The sequence below is a fragment of the Glandiceps talaboti genome, chromosome 9 (assembly GCF_964340395.1).
Source record: "Glandiceps talaboti chromosome 9, keGlaTala1.1, whole genome shotgun sequence".
Classification (NCBI taxonomy): domain Eukaryota; kingdom Metazoa; phylum Hemichordata; class Enteropneusta; family Spengelidae; genus Glandiceps; species Glandiceps talaboti.
Genome location: NC_135557.1, coordinates 19,153,048 through 19,168,109, shown reverse-complemented (window position 1 = coordinate 19,168,109; position 15,062 = coordinate 19,153,048). Strand labels below are relative to the sequence as shown.

Here is a 15,062-nt window from a genome sequence, read left to right as displayed (position 1 = left end):
TTCTTTATTTTAAAATGAAAAAAAATATCTTTTTTTTTTATTTCTGCACAGTTCAGTTAGTTATAATCCAATTTTGCTTCATTCATTTTTAAGATAAATTCTCATTTTTGTTTGAAAAGAAGAACATTTAAAAATTTAAGAAAACTAATTAATTAATATCTTATTCAACATAGATTGAAATTTAATACTCAAATCATGTAAAATATTTTCAATATCTTCTGATTATTTTGTGGTTTATTCAATTTTACATGAAAGTTTCTCTGTCATTTGTCAAGGAAATTTGCATATTTTTGCATAATTAATTTAAAAACTTCAAGGACATTTTATTTTAATGAAAGTAAGCTCAAAGTAAATATCTCAAATTTAAGAATCCATATTTTCTTCCCATTTTTCTTGCATTTCCGGTGGTGATCTGTTCTTTTGGTTTTAACGGTGCCTTTTGCTTTTATCTGCATGCTTAAGTTAAGTTCAACCCCCACATCACATGATAGAGGTTAAAGATCACATGGTCATCAGGTGACATAATTTCTCATCACTGAATGGTCGATAACTTCTCTTTTAATGTGGAGCATAAGATAAAAATTTGTACTCAATATAAAGACACTTGGAATGAGATGCATCTTGTGCATGATCTTAACTTGTGTTTGATTCTAATCTATATTAATTCAGGCTTATGAAGTCTTTCCCTTGAAGAGGACTTTCTTTGACTTCTAATGTATGGACTGTAAATAACATTTCTTTCTTCCATTTCCTGTGTGTTACTGACCTCTGGCCCTTGACCTTTGACCTCCACTAAACCTGATCGTGGCCTGCAATAGATATTACTGACTATTACTACCGAGTCCCAGGCAAGCACTCTCATGTACAATTCTCTTGATGTCAACTCTAGACACGTCACGGTACAGCACATCACATCACATCACATCACATAGAGAGTCACATCACTTAATACATCACATCAAATTACACCAAATCACATAGTATCACATTACATCACATCACATCACACCACACCACACATCAAATTACACCAAATCACATATAGTATCACATCACATCACATCACATCACATCACAGCACACCATACATCACATTACACCAAATCACATAGTATCACATCACATCACTTCATAGCACACCACATCTCTGTGTTACACACATTTCGCAAACTAATCATTAATGAAGCTATTCCTTGCATAGCACAGAAATTGTGTGTAAGTGCTTTATGCTATGTATTCTGTGAAATGTAGCATTGACTCCATGGCCCAAAGTAACTATTGTGGGTTGTTTGTAGTCAAGTCTAAGCCAAGCCATTTCTTGCCTAGCACATAAACTGCACAGGGGTGCACTACTCTATTCAGTGAGACTATGATTGACACCGATACACAAGTATTCGTTCAGAGCTGGGGACTGAATAAAGCTATTTCATGTCTAGCACAGAAACTGCACAAGTGTCTAGAACTGTGTTCTCTGAGACTAGAATTGACTCTGATGTAAGCCCAAAACAACAGTTATGTTGTTCAGAGTTAAGTCTATTAAGCAAAGCTATTTCATGCCTAGGCACAGAACTTTGCACAAGTGTAATACTATACTCTATGACACTAGAATTCACTCTGATGTAAGCCCAAAACAACTGTCATGTTGTTCAGAGTTAAGTCTTTTTAGCAAAGCTATTTCTTACATAGCACAGAAACTATGCGCAAGTGTCTAAAACTATGTGTATATTCAATGAGACTAGTACAGACACTGATAAGAGACCCAAAGTAATCATCTGTTTTGAGTGAAAACTCTGAAATCTTGTGTTTTGTACTTGTTTTATGTCAGTCTTATTAAGCATTTACTTTACAGTGCTGTCATAAGGAATTGCTTTCTTTAGTCAGATTCCGCTTGTGTGATCATTTATTTTTAGTTATGCTTTGCAGAGACAGCTTGCATGGAAATGAGAATAATTCTTGTCAACAATTAGTGCAGTACTTAATGGGGCTTCCTTTGGTTTTACATCTATTCAATGCTATTGTGAATATTACAGCTAACATACACACATATTATAATTAGATATTATTACCTAATATTTGTCATTGTTTAGCAAAGGAAAATATGAGTGACCTAAGGGGTCTTGCCACTGTGAGTCTGTAGCTGAAAAAAAAACATAGTGGGAGGGGGTATGATTATACCTGTGCAAACAGTCTATGAAAATTGTGAACAAATAATTGCAATTTAGAACACTTTGACTCTTATTTGAGCACCACAAACCCAGTGACATAGACATGAGTTGTCTTGATAAAGAACAACCAGGGTATAAACTCATATTTTTTGTTTGAAGGCGTATAAACCTGGAGTTACAGTGGAACAAAGTATCCATATACTACATGTACAGTCAGAACTGGATAGTACAAAATTGATGAATGGGCAGATACTCAGTATTTTCAGTATATTTTGCATATATGTCACACATATCAATATATTATTCACACGTCATTAGTTTATCAAGGAAGTTAGTGTTAGGAAAATATACAGTTGTGGACACTTGAGCAAAAAAACCAGCATAGGTGTGAAGTTAGGAAGACATGGTATTTATATTAGTACAGATAAGAGACAGCAGAGTCAGTTCTAAGGTAAAAGTTAGTAAAACTATAATTACAAACTGTTCTCTATAAAGAATTCCATCATGTACAATACATGTACAATGTAGCGCTGCATGAAAGGGTGGCATTTTCGGTTCCGTATATACGACGACAATCACATAATGGAATTTCGGATTTGCTGCAATTCATTTGTGTGACCATCATATATACGGAACCAAAAATGCCATCCTTTCCTGCAATGAGTTGGCTGTTTGATGATGTAATAAGCAATTCTATAAAGGTGGTTTAGACATTCCTTTTACAATTTACAAATACTCTTATCAAAATTTTATTAATTGACTATTAATTGTTGTGTTTGCATGGGATATTGAATTTCATACATGAGTTCCAAACATACACAGATTTCTGTCTCAGTTTCATTCTCACCATCTTCTTTTCAATATAATTTCATCTCTTTGTTTCATTGCTAACCCAATAGTGCATGTATTTGCATTTATTTATTTTAAACTTCGGTTTTTCAAACCTTATTTTTGTTTTGTTTTCGTACTTCGTTTTTGTATTGACTTTGTTTATGTTTAAAGAGTTTGTTTGAATATTAGATATTTTATGAAAATTGTTTGTTTGGCATGGTAATTTTATAGTAACTTTCGATAGTGTACTTGACAAGATTACAATTATTGGAAAAAATAATCTGATTTGAACTATTTCAATCATACATAATGTAGACTGCATGGCACATCATTCGGTGGTTTTTGCTAAAAGTTTGGACCCTAGATAACAAAGTGGGGGGGGGGGAGGGGGGGGGCTGATAAAATTTACTTTTAGTACCTTGCCCCGTAGTCAGCAGGTCATCCAATCTGATTAAAATCTGATGTGGTAAAAGCGGCTAGATGTCGTTATTTACTTCTATATGTACATCATTTTGTGTTGTTTGTTTTGTTCCAAGTGATCGCTGCCTTCCCACATCTGAACTTGTGTAATAGACAATCCCATTGAAAGTCGAAATCTGAAAAAAAATGCAGAGAGTCATTGCCCTGGATCACAGTACAAATTTATAAAAGAAATCATAATCAATGTTAAGTAATATGGCCGCTGATATATATTGTGTTAATATTATGGGACATAAAAGATTGTTGATTTCCGTGAAAACAAGACCATGAACCTTCAACCTTCCATCCGGAAAAGTTGGGAGAGATTTTAAGAACTGCTATTTTCAAGGAATATAATCCCAAAGAATGTACATGTATATTACCATAAATGAAACCACTGTCCTTGCAAACGATTCCTTATTAGGCCTGATAAAAAAAATTGTGTGGTTCCTATTTTAGAATAGGTGGGATAGGTAGATTTTTTATTTCATTTTTTCCAGAAATATTTTTTCATATGTGAGTGTCTAGTTCTGGTAGTTATGTTTTCCATTGTTTTCCATGTGGTCTATGTGTTATTGGTTTCTTCCCATCAGATGTACAGTCATTACAGATTGGACGAACAGTTTTATATTGTGTTTTTAAGTTGATGTCAGTTTCCGCATCCACTCTTTCTTGCGAGACTTTACAATTTTCGCGATTTTATAATTTTTTTCTCAAATTCGTAAAAAAAAGTTTAGGGCAGTGAAAAACTAGGTGGGGTCGGGTAACGGGAATGAAACAATTTTTGTTTAGGCCTTGTACATGTCTAGTTTTGTGAGAGTTAAAATGCCATTGATGATGTTTCCTGCAGTCTACCAGTGATTTCATAATTGATTTAATGATTTAACAATTATGTCACACCAATAATGTAATTAATTATTAATCATATTAACTATAAAGAAAAGGAGTCATTATCTTTTTTTATTATACTATTTTTGTTAACAGATGCACCATCTAAAGTAACTAAAGCCAGTGTGAATGACTACAGAGACCAGTTCGTAACACCACCAAGAGATCGTCGTTCTCCAAATCAACTTATGCCTTCTGATATGAATGACACTGGTGTATCTACATCTGAACAAGGTACACAATCGTGCTCTACATTCTTACTGTACAGTTCATGCATTTTGTTATTTAAAAGATGTTACTAATCTTATTGTTGTTGTTGTTGTTTTTTCATTTGAATCGCTTGGAGAATTCAGTATGTACATATACATATCTACACACACAAATATATGTATATAGACATACATACATACATACATACGTACATACATACATACACACATACGTATGTATATGTACGGACGTACATACATACATACATACATACATACATACATACACACAAACATACACACATACATACATACATATACTAGTATACATACCTATACTACTTCTAGTATACATACACACACACACATTCATACATAAATGACACATTCACTTTATACTGGCACTGATGCCCATACGCTCAGCCATGCATGCACACAATCACTCTCAGTAACAAACACACACATATTTTACATATGCACACCAACAAACAAACAGAAACACATCCAACAACTAATCTTTCACAGATAATGCTATGACTAGTATATTTAAATTTAGTATCTAACAACTGGAAACATTGTCCTGTGCGTAGCGTCTCATATAGTTTTCCCTATAGAATTACCCTAAAATAACAGACTTTTCCTCACCAGTTGGGCACAGTGGTAAGCCTGCATGAGTCCCCAACTCTTAACAGCTCTGATTAGACTGTGTCATTGTTGTCGTTATTCGCACAGAGTTGTCGCTTATTAATAATGCTGATGAAACAGTTGCTGACACTGCAGTACGCCATCTTACAGAACACTCAATTCAAAGAACACGAACACCAACCAAAAAGAGCACCTTGATAATACAGGGAGTTTCCCGGGTAAGTATCCCATACTTCTTTGCAACTAGTAGGTCAGGTGAGTATGTTGGTGCTTGTTTACTCAAATGCAAGGTTGCTAATAGTCTCTGTTACCCAGACTCGCCACAGGTGGCACACTCCTTTTACCTGGTGAAAAGACATTTTTTTCTTTTTTGTTCATGTGTACAAACATAAGTTGTCTTCAGGAAAGTCTAACGTATTACTCCCAAGTGCAATAGGAAATTATGTGATATGAAGATAGTCAAAAACTTGGCTGAAAATGATTTATAATTGTTGTTTTCATTGACTCTACATATTTACAAACGTCATGCAATGAAAATTGTCATTATTAAGAGACTAACTAAAATATACTCAGCCAAAGTTTGTCAAGTTTGTGATGTCACTTGGGGTAATGTTGTGCTGTCAACACAGCCATGATACATGTAGAGTATGCAAAATATCCCTAGACGCTGCTAGACAGTCTAAAGGAGTGAGCCCGCCAATGTTGAGCCTGGGTATTCAGTCGAGACTAGGTTGCGGTGAATAATGTGAAGTGTTTGATAGTTAATAATTGCATTGCAGTTTGGGACGTATGCAAAGTCATGTTATGCTGAAATGAAATACCTTGTAAAGGATGCTTCAGCTAGTCCAGGGAGGTTGAGTGCTGCAGTTGGGTGTATAGCATAGTTGCAGCATGGGAATATACTGATTGTTTGCAAGGTGTTACAACTAAGAAACAATCTCAAAGATTCTATCATAGGCATGATAGAAACTTGTGTGTGTCACTATTCCCAGTGTAGAAATGATAGCCTATGTATTATGAAACACATATACCATAGATGACCTGTTATTAAATATGAAAATATGAAAAATGAGTCATCCATTTCACAAAGTAATACCCTTAGCTATAATATTGTAATATTATTAAGCGACTCTTAAATTCAAACTAAAGGTGTACTATATGTAAACCAGGTGAGACATTATACATTGCAGCCTGTTTTGTATTCATCTAGAGATTTGTCATTGTTTTTGTAATCTAGTGATTCTGGAAGTTTTTGTGGAGTCATGATGGACGAATGGTTACAGTGGCCAGCTTTGAATCTGCAGGTTGCAGGTTTGAGCCCCGTCACTGCCATTTGCTCCTGAATGGCTAAAGTCCTTGGGCAAGATTTGAACCATGATTGTGCCTCAGTCAACCCAGCTGTATAATTTGGGACCTGGTAGGATAGAGGTTGCAATGTGAATGTTTAAATCCTATGTGCTTATAGAGGCTGCAATGGATTGCATGCTTCCCAGGGAGGTGAGAAAGTAAAGGGCCATTGTGCTGCTATAAATCCGTGCCAGGGGTAATAATTGTAAATTGCTCTATATAAAAACCAACAGATATATGTTTGTGAAGTTTTTAACACAGAAATTCAGCCATGCATCAAGTTGACTAGGCAGGGTAATGGAAGAATTACTTTAACAATAGCATGACAGTTGTAATCCATCATATTTTGACAAGCACTTGTGATTGGTCAAATTATCACTAGATTAGGAAACCAATCATGAGTTTCTAGGCTAGTGTTGTATGTAGTTCAGTTCAGATCAGAAGAGTACAGTACAGTTCAGATCAGGTCAGTTCAGTTCAGTTCAGTTCAGATCAGTTCAGTTCAGTTCAGTACAGTTCAGTTCTGTTGAGGAATATGGTATCCATGGATAGCGTCAAATTAGTTCATATATGTAGGCACAGGGTTATACCACAAGAAAATGATTGCATGGTGAAGTAAACGTGATCTCAATCTCAGTAATCAGTCGCATGTCAATTAGGTGTAATGTGGAAAACTAATAAGCATTTATTCAGTTTGATAATCCTCAAAAAGATATGACGTAAGAAAAATTATCACTGTAATTAATACCACAGTAGATATAAGGTGAGACATGTTTTCAGGAAATTTAGAAAGCGTGGGAAAACAAACAACGTGTCTTTATCCAGTCAGTAAGGATATGAATCATTGTAATTCACTTATGCCTCGATATTCAGGTTACCAAAGTTCTAATCAATTCCCATGTAAGGATTGCAAGAGTACGCCTCAGATTTGACAAATTGAGGGCTAGAATTTAGTCATGGCTTCTGATCATAGGACATGAAACCATGAAATCTTGTATCGTGCTTATACCTTGAATATAGGATGTATTGCCCCTCACATCATAAATAGGTCAAAATAGAAAACAGAAATTATTAACAAACAAGTTACTGCTACATGGTTAAAATTATTGGTGTAATTGCACTCAGAGTAAGAACAACATAGATTGCCCAAATATGCATGAAGAGAAATAGAAAATGGCTGATTGTGTGTTTTGCATTTTTGATTTATTTTTTGTTTGTAATACTGTTTTTTGTTAATATTGTTAAACTTTAAAGATTGTTTACAGTTTTGGTTTGATTTTATAATTTGTTTTAGTTCTTAATTTACTTAATTTAATCACCATAACCTGTTTTCTTTACATTTACATGACGACTGATAAGTTGTATGTTGAAAAAATCTCATTTACCTGAACTAGAATTTTGCCTCCAAGGCAAGTCATACATGGAATAATTATTTGATTATTTGGGTTACGCCATGACTTCTGTGCACATCAATATACATCATATGCATTAGTATTGGTGGACATGAATATAATGTGAACTCGTTTCATTTTGACCACTTGTTATGAGGTAAAATTAACAGTAATATTAAAGAGTGGTCATATGAATGAGGATTGGGTATTTAATTTGGATTTTTGATTTATGAGTAAAGCAATTTTATCATGCCTTCCTACTTGAAAAATTACTGAGAAACAACATCAAGTCTGTGTTTGTAACTCACTACATTGCAAAAATACGAAAAAGATAGTTATTAAACTTTTGCCAGTTATTGAGTTTTCAGGAAAATTGATTCTGAGGGTCATTCTCCCTTTGAATATCATAGAATGTTCTCTTGTATTGTTAGTGTATCGTAGATAAACTTGGTACATTTTATTTCCAGAAGCTAAGATATTTTTTTCATATTTTCTTTTGCATGGCCTTATGTTGTTACCATGGTAACCTCAACAACATAAGGATCAAGATAAGGTAAATTTGATTATTTTTGATCATTTTCTGTTTGCAGTTTTGCGTAAAAAGTAGTTTTTATTCACATGCACCTACATGTAGTTTGTAGTTAGAAGTGAATTGTTTGAAGCACCTGCTATTCAAGCAAGCTATGTAATATACTATCATGCACCCATGCCATATCTGTTTGTTGCATGTTATCTCCACCTTATCACATGTAATAAGCCCCTTATATCATGTATTAAGTGCCTTATCACACATTCAGTACTTTTACATGTTGTGTCTGACATGTGGTATGTTCCTTATCACACATGCGATATATTACTGTCATATCTAACCAATCTGAAAATATCAGATGTGGTGAATGCGGCTCGATTTCTTTATCTAGCTCTGTTTCATTCGATTATTGATGTTCATTTTTCGATTTTGTTGTGTATTGCAGGTTTGTATCCAGTATACTATATTTGTCATGTCAAACATGTAATACACTTGACAATGTCTATATCTTACATACAATATTTATATCACATGCAATACATGTACACATACAACACGTACTGTCTACCTTATGTGTGATTTTTGCCTTTAAGTTATCAAACAAGCATTCACTATGTAACGTCCATGTCCTGTCCTGTCCTGTCTTTCATGTAATTTTTGCTGTGTCACACATATGTACTGTCTAGTTTAACATCTGATATTTACCATATCTCACATGCATTCACTGTAAATGTGTATGTGATATGTACCTTATTACACATGCATTCACTTTATATCATGTTTGTATTATTTGCCTCAGCACTGTCTTGCAATACCTCTTATTAACACATTTGTCAAACATGTCATTTCGTAGTATGAACTACATCACCAATATTACTGCACCACCATTATTACTGCATCACCATCTGTAAATAGAAGTATATGTCAATTATTATACCTGTAGAAACATATCAGCTATTCATGTCGTTTGTAGTTTTAAGTGGTTTTGATCAGTGTTGTCTGTCAGTGGATAAATTACTCAAACACACACACACAGTGCTTTTATTCAAACATTGTGTAAATATGAAATGATATATGTGGCATTGTGCAAGTCATTTTTTCCATATGACATAAGATGCTAGAATGCTACACTTGCATGCTTTCTTGATTGTTTAATAAAATGTACAATGTCGGCTCTTACCCTTAGCTTATTTTGTTATGCAGTCTTAGTATTCAGACACACTTGTGTGATGCAATACTTCTTATAATATATGCATAAATACTAATATGCTTTCTCTGTTCTACAGACAATTAAAAAAAATGCGTAAAATGAAGCAATTCTTATGAATCAACAATTGATTTATTTTATAAATTTAGTACAAATTAATTTGGTAAACTGAGCTGGATGCTTTAAATATGACAAACCATACAATAGTATGAAGTTAGATATGTGTCATTTAGGTCTGTGATAACTAAAATGACAGACAAGTTCTTGAATGTATCCTACATGTATGTGATAACTATCTTTCAGTGCACACTGGTCCAGATATCATACAATACATGTACATGCTACTCAAATATGCCACTGCAGTAGATTTAAATACATGCTCGTGTATACTGTATGCAAATGCATGTAAATGCATGTAAATATATGCAAACATGCTAATATATGTAAACATATAAATAAAGATATAGATATAAATACACTATATTCAAATATATGCTAATATATGTAAATACATGCTAACGTACATGTCTGTATGTCTATGGTACAGCTGTAGAATTCCTTTTCATTATGCTTGCCCAGTGTTAAATCGATGTTAAAATCACAACCATATTGAACTAGAATTAACATTTGGGTGAGGAAAAACTATTGTCTGGCAGAGCAATAGTAAAGGATGTTCCTGAACAAGAAATTGCTCATATCAAATGCTAATGGCTCCTCTATTATATGAGAACCTTGGATTGAGTGATGGGCCTTGAAAACCCAGCTGGCTTGTTGTTCACATTTGTCTGGTGCAGGTCATCAACTTTTAAACACAAGCTGTTAATGCCAGCTGGGTGTTAGTATTTTACGGCTACAATACTAACCTTATACTAGCTCAGTTGGAAAGCAACTCTATACCTGTACAGTGCTGTGTTCCGGTCGAATATTTTACTGTATTTCAGTTGATTGTTATGTTTAATCTGATTTAAATATTTTATGTTCTATAACAGCCTAGTCTGTTCTACTCCGACGTTGTCATATCATAAATGATAGAATTTAACAAAACATGCATACACAATACAAAGTAGTTGACAAGTGGTGACAACCAGCATATCCCTTTATTGCTAATATGTCCACATGGTGATAGTAGTGTCACTCTTTGTTGTTGCAGTGGAATTTCATGCTTTGCTCACTTTTCTATCCATACATCGTAATAAAAACATAAAATTATATTTTTAATTAAACGGAAACCCGAATTAAAAGATTGCTCAGCCAATGTTACTTCCATTTTTGAATTTGATGTGTATGTAGGATTGTACACACAATTAGAGTTTTCTTTCCTGGAAGGGGATATACCCCCCTTCAGGATCATCCAAATCCCTGCAAGTGTGGCCACCATGAGCTTAAGACAATGATAATCATGATCCCAAAATAGAATAAATCGTTATACTCAAACAATCATTTAGAATGTGTCGTACTGTCCAGGAGAAGTTCCGGTAATTAGCAGATTGTAAATTTGCATACTCTCAAAATTCTGTAGATGAAATACTTATAATAGCATCAGACTTTCTTTCATTATACTTCAACATTTTCAACGACATATGTCAACTATGAAAATAAAAATAACTATAAATCGGTTTGAGTTATAGCTATTCTGGCATGCATCAATAGGGAACTTGCAAACCCACCATGTTGAATGTGGCATCATGGGAAATGTGATAATAAATACTAATCAATTAGCATTGTAAACAATAATGTTACATTGTTTTTAACCACAAATGATCAATTCATAGTCACCCTGACCATTGTGGGAGGTTTATTTTATCGTTAGCTCTATATTAGGTATTACGATAACCACAGATAATCCCATAATCCTTTGCATCTGTGCATGTTCAGTCTGGATTTGCAAGTTCCCTATTGCTTTAAATGACACGATTCCACTAAGAGTAAGAAATTTGACACTTGCATGTTAGCTGAAAACTGTTTCAATCAGCAAACTAGATTTCCCCAAACAGATAAACCATTATACTCATACAAGCAAAACACATGTCATGCTGTGAGAGAGAAGTATTTAAAGTGGGAATATGGATAAGGATTTGGTATTTATTTTGGATTTTTAATTTATAAAAAAAATTTATCATGGCTTCCTACTTGTAAAATACTGTGAAACAATATACATGGAGACAAAGTCTGTGTTTGTAACTCAATACATTGCAGAAAGCTAAAAAAAAAAATATGTGTAAAAAGTTTGTTATTGTATAATGCAATGACAAACATTTCACACTATCATTTATTAATTGTTTGCAATTTATTGAGTTATAAACAAGGACTTGGCATATGTTGTTTCACAGTATTTTTCAAGTAGGAAGCAGTGATAAAATTGTAATATATAAATTAAAAAATCCAAAATAAATACCCAATCCTCATCCATATGGCCACTTTACCAGATTAGATGTTTACTTTTACACTTATGTGATATGATTGCTGTTCATGTATTATATTGACATTGTGGAATTAGAATAACTTTGTATTTTTGTGTACATATTTTTTCAAAACATAAGAACAAAATGCTGTGATTAACAATTTACCGCTTTCCCAATGTGGAGTACCGGTATGCCATTACTGTGGCCATTAAAGTGTTCAATATTGTTTGATTCTGTGGTTCTACTTTTTAAGAAAGTTCCTTTCTGCTAAGCCAATTCACACATTATATTTTGAAAAAGTAATTCAGTACATCTTGCCAACTTACATCCATTGAGAAATGTCTTATATGTCAAATCCATTTTTTATATATTCGTTTATTTTTCTTAAATATATAGAGTCCCATTGATGAGCTACAACCAAGTCCTAGTCCAAGTCCATCTCCAAGTCCTTCAGGAAGTCTCAGAAAAAGCAGAGGTATGTTAAAACTACGTTTAAAGTGGCCATGTGGATGAGAATGAGGTATTTTGGGGGGATTTCAATTAATCTAGTGGAAGCCTGGATTTTTAATTAATTGATACTTTCATATTTATACTTTCAGACAACTCCTAATGCAATAAAAACTTACACAGTGGGGATATAGATGTAGGCAAGCTGAAATTTTGATTATCAGATAGAAAGTAAAACAATTGCAGCCCTTAATATCATCAAGTCCATGTGTAATGTTTTCATTAGAAGCTAGTTTTTACTGCACTGTGAAAGAATATCAATGCTATCAGTGTTCAGTGTGATTGGGCAAAGTGGTTTTTTGTGTCTCTCTTATCATTAGTCTAGAGTTAAAATATGTCCAGCTCTGTGTCAAAAACATAAGCCTACATCATTTTAGCTGTAATGTCCCATAAAGTGAAACACCAAGCCTACATCATTTTAGCTGTAATGTCCCATAAGTGAAACACCGAGCCTACATCATTTTAGCTGGAAGTCAATTTTATCATGGCTTCTTACTTGAACAATCAATGTGAAACCACATTGACCAAATCTGTGTTTGTAAGTCATTACATTGCGAAAAATTAAAAAATAAGCTCTCCCGAAAAGGTAATAGCAGTCTTAATACTGGGTGCAGAGCGGACAGTTCTTGACAGTTTGTTCCAAAGTATTGTGGCAACATAGATGAAATGAAGATAAATAGATGATTAATTCAGTGGAAGTCTAATTTTAGAGAGAGAGAGAGAGAGAGAGAGAGAGAGAGAGAGAGAGAGAGAGAGAGGGAGGGAGGGAGGGAGGGAGGGAGGGAGGGAGGGAGGGAGGGAGGGAGGGAGGGAGGGAGAGAGAGAGAGAGAGAGAGAGAGAGAGAGAGAGAGAGAGAGAGAGAGAGAGAGAGAGAGAGAGAGAGAGAGAGAGAGAGAGAGAGAAATGGGAAAAATAATGATCCTTTGGAATTATTTACAGTACCATTGACGTAGACGCATGTCATCATCATTGGCGAAGAACAACCAGGATATAAATTTCATATTTTCTGTGAAAATGTTTACAACTTAGTTTGTGTATGTTATGATACATCTTACTTTGTCCTTTGCACCATTGTAGGGACATCACCTGTAAGAAGTAAGAGAAGGTTTTTCAGTTTTGGTAAAAAAGATAAAGACAAAGACAAACGGCGCCACAGCTCCCAAGGAGATTTAACCAATGAGGATAAAACAAAAAGTTTACCCCATCACCCCAAAGACACGCTTCAAGTACCTGGATCTAAGCCTGGAAGATCAGCAAGCGCAGGTACATCCTGAATGTATTATATTACCTCACTCAAAGTTTCCCTGCATGCTGTTGTGTCCGCTTGAGCAATCACTTTAGGTGTTAAAATGCAGTTTATAGTGGTATAAATTGCAATGTCTTATTCATTGTGGTTATCTGTTCATCTTCTTTATGTTTTGATGTATTTTTTCACTTGTAAGTTTTGCTATGATCTGTCCTCATTATTTTGTTCTTTGAATTTCAGTAAGTAGTTTAAGTGAAAAGAGAAACTATTGTTTGTTTTTTGTAAGTTATTAGTGTATGTCTTGTACTGTTCCCATCTATGGGATATGGCACACCACCAGACTTGACCCATTATCACATCCTACATATGTAATAGCATGTGATAAGGTGTCTAATAACATGAGATATGGTTTGTCATAGCATGTGCTAAGTAGGCTATACAATCCTATATCAACCTGCCTGTGGTGATACCCTGGCAAGTATTGTGCACACCTAGTGTAATAACAATTCAGATAATTGGTGTTATTAGGCAGGCACTTCAAATGAAAGGGCACACACACCAGGACAATTATGAAATCACACTCTTTGACATAGACAATGACTGAACATCCACAACACCTGTTGAGAGGTAGCATGGGTTTACATACTGCATGACTCACGCTGTCCAGACTGCCAGGTGGAAAGTGTACAGTTACATGTAAATCACAGGTGTTATCACAACAGTGGACAGGTGTTCTTAATGATTTCATCTTGCAGAATCGGAGCGCTTGATTTGAAAGACGTCATACACTGTATATCACAAGAGAAGTCTGCACTGTGGAGTTCATTTCTTACTTGACAGTATAAAGGTTGACCTGCGCCATCATGATAATACGTGTATGCAAAGAAGCATTGAATGTCACTTTTGGCAAGGTTTTATTTGTTGCACGTTTACTTCACATGATAATGAATTGATCTAGTATTATCCAACAAAGTCTGTTCTGCAATTATTCACTATCGATGGTAACAAATGATTAAATTTTGTTATCCAACAAAATTAGTTCTGGTTTGATGATTCACTATCACTTTTAATTATTTCAATTTTGCAATTTTGTTTTAAGAAAGAACATCTGAGGATATAATAATATTTGACCAAATGGAAGGTTTTTTCTTTTGAAACTTTTGAATTCCATGCTAGAATGTAGTACACAACCCATGGATCTGAGAATACAAGTACATGTACAATGTGTTTGTATA

At 34.3% G+C, this 15,062-nt stretch overlaps 1 protein-coding gene across 1 annotated transcript in view; it reads left to right on the top strand.

Annotated features, from left to right (window-relative positions):
• Positions 1 to 15,062, top strand: part of LOC144439648 (C2 domain-containing protein 2-like) — a 90,206-nt gene that overhangs the window by 48,065 nt on the left and 27,079 nt on the right. The window contains exons 13-17 of the mRNA XM_078128882.1: positions 819 to 848; positions 4,440 to 4,577; positions 5,285 to 5,415; positions 12,470 to 12,548; positions 13,659 to 13,844. Coding sequence (XP_077985008.1) covers positions 819 to 848; positions 4,440 to 4,577; positions 5,285 to 5,415; positions 12,470 to 12,548; positions 13,659 to 13,844 — 564 coding nt within the window. The remainder of the gene's footprint in view (positions 1 to 818; positions 849 to 4,439; positions 4,578 to 5,284; positions 5,416 to 12,469; positions 12,549 to 13,658; positions 13,845 to 15,062) is intronic.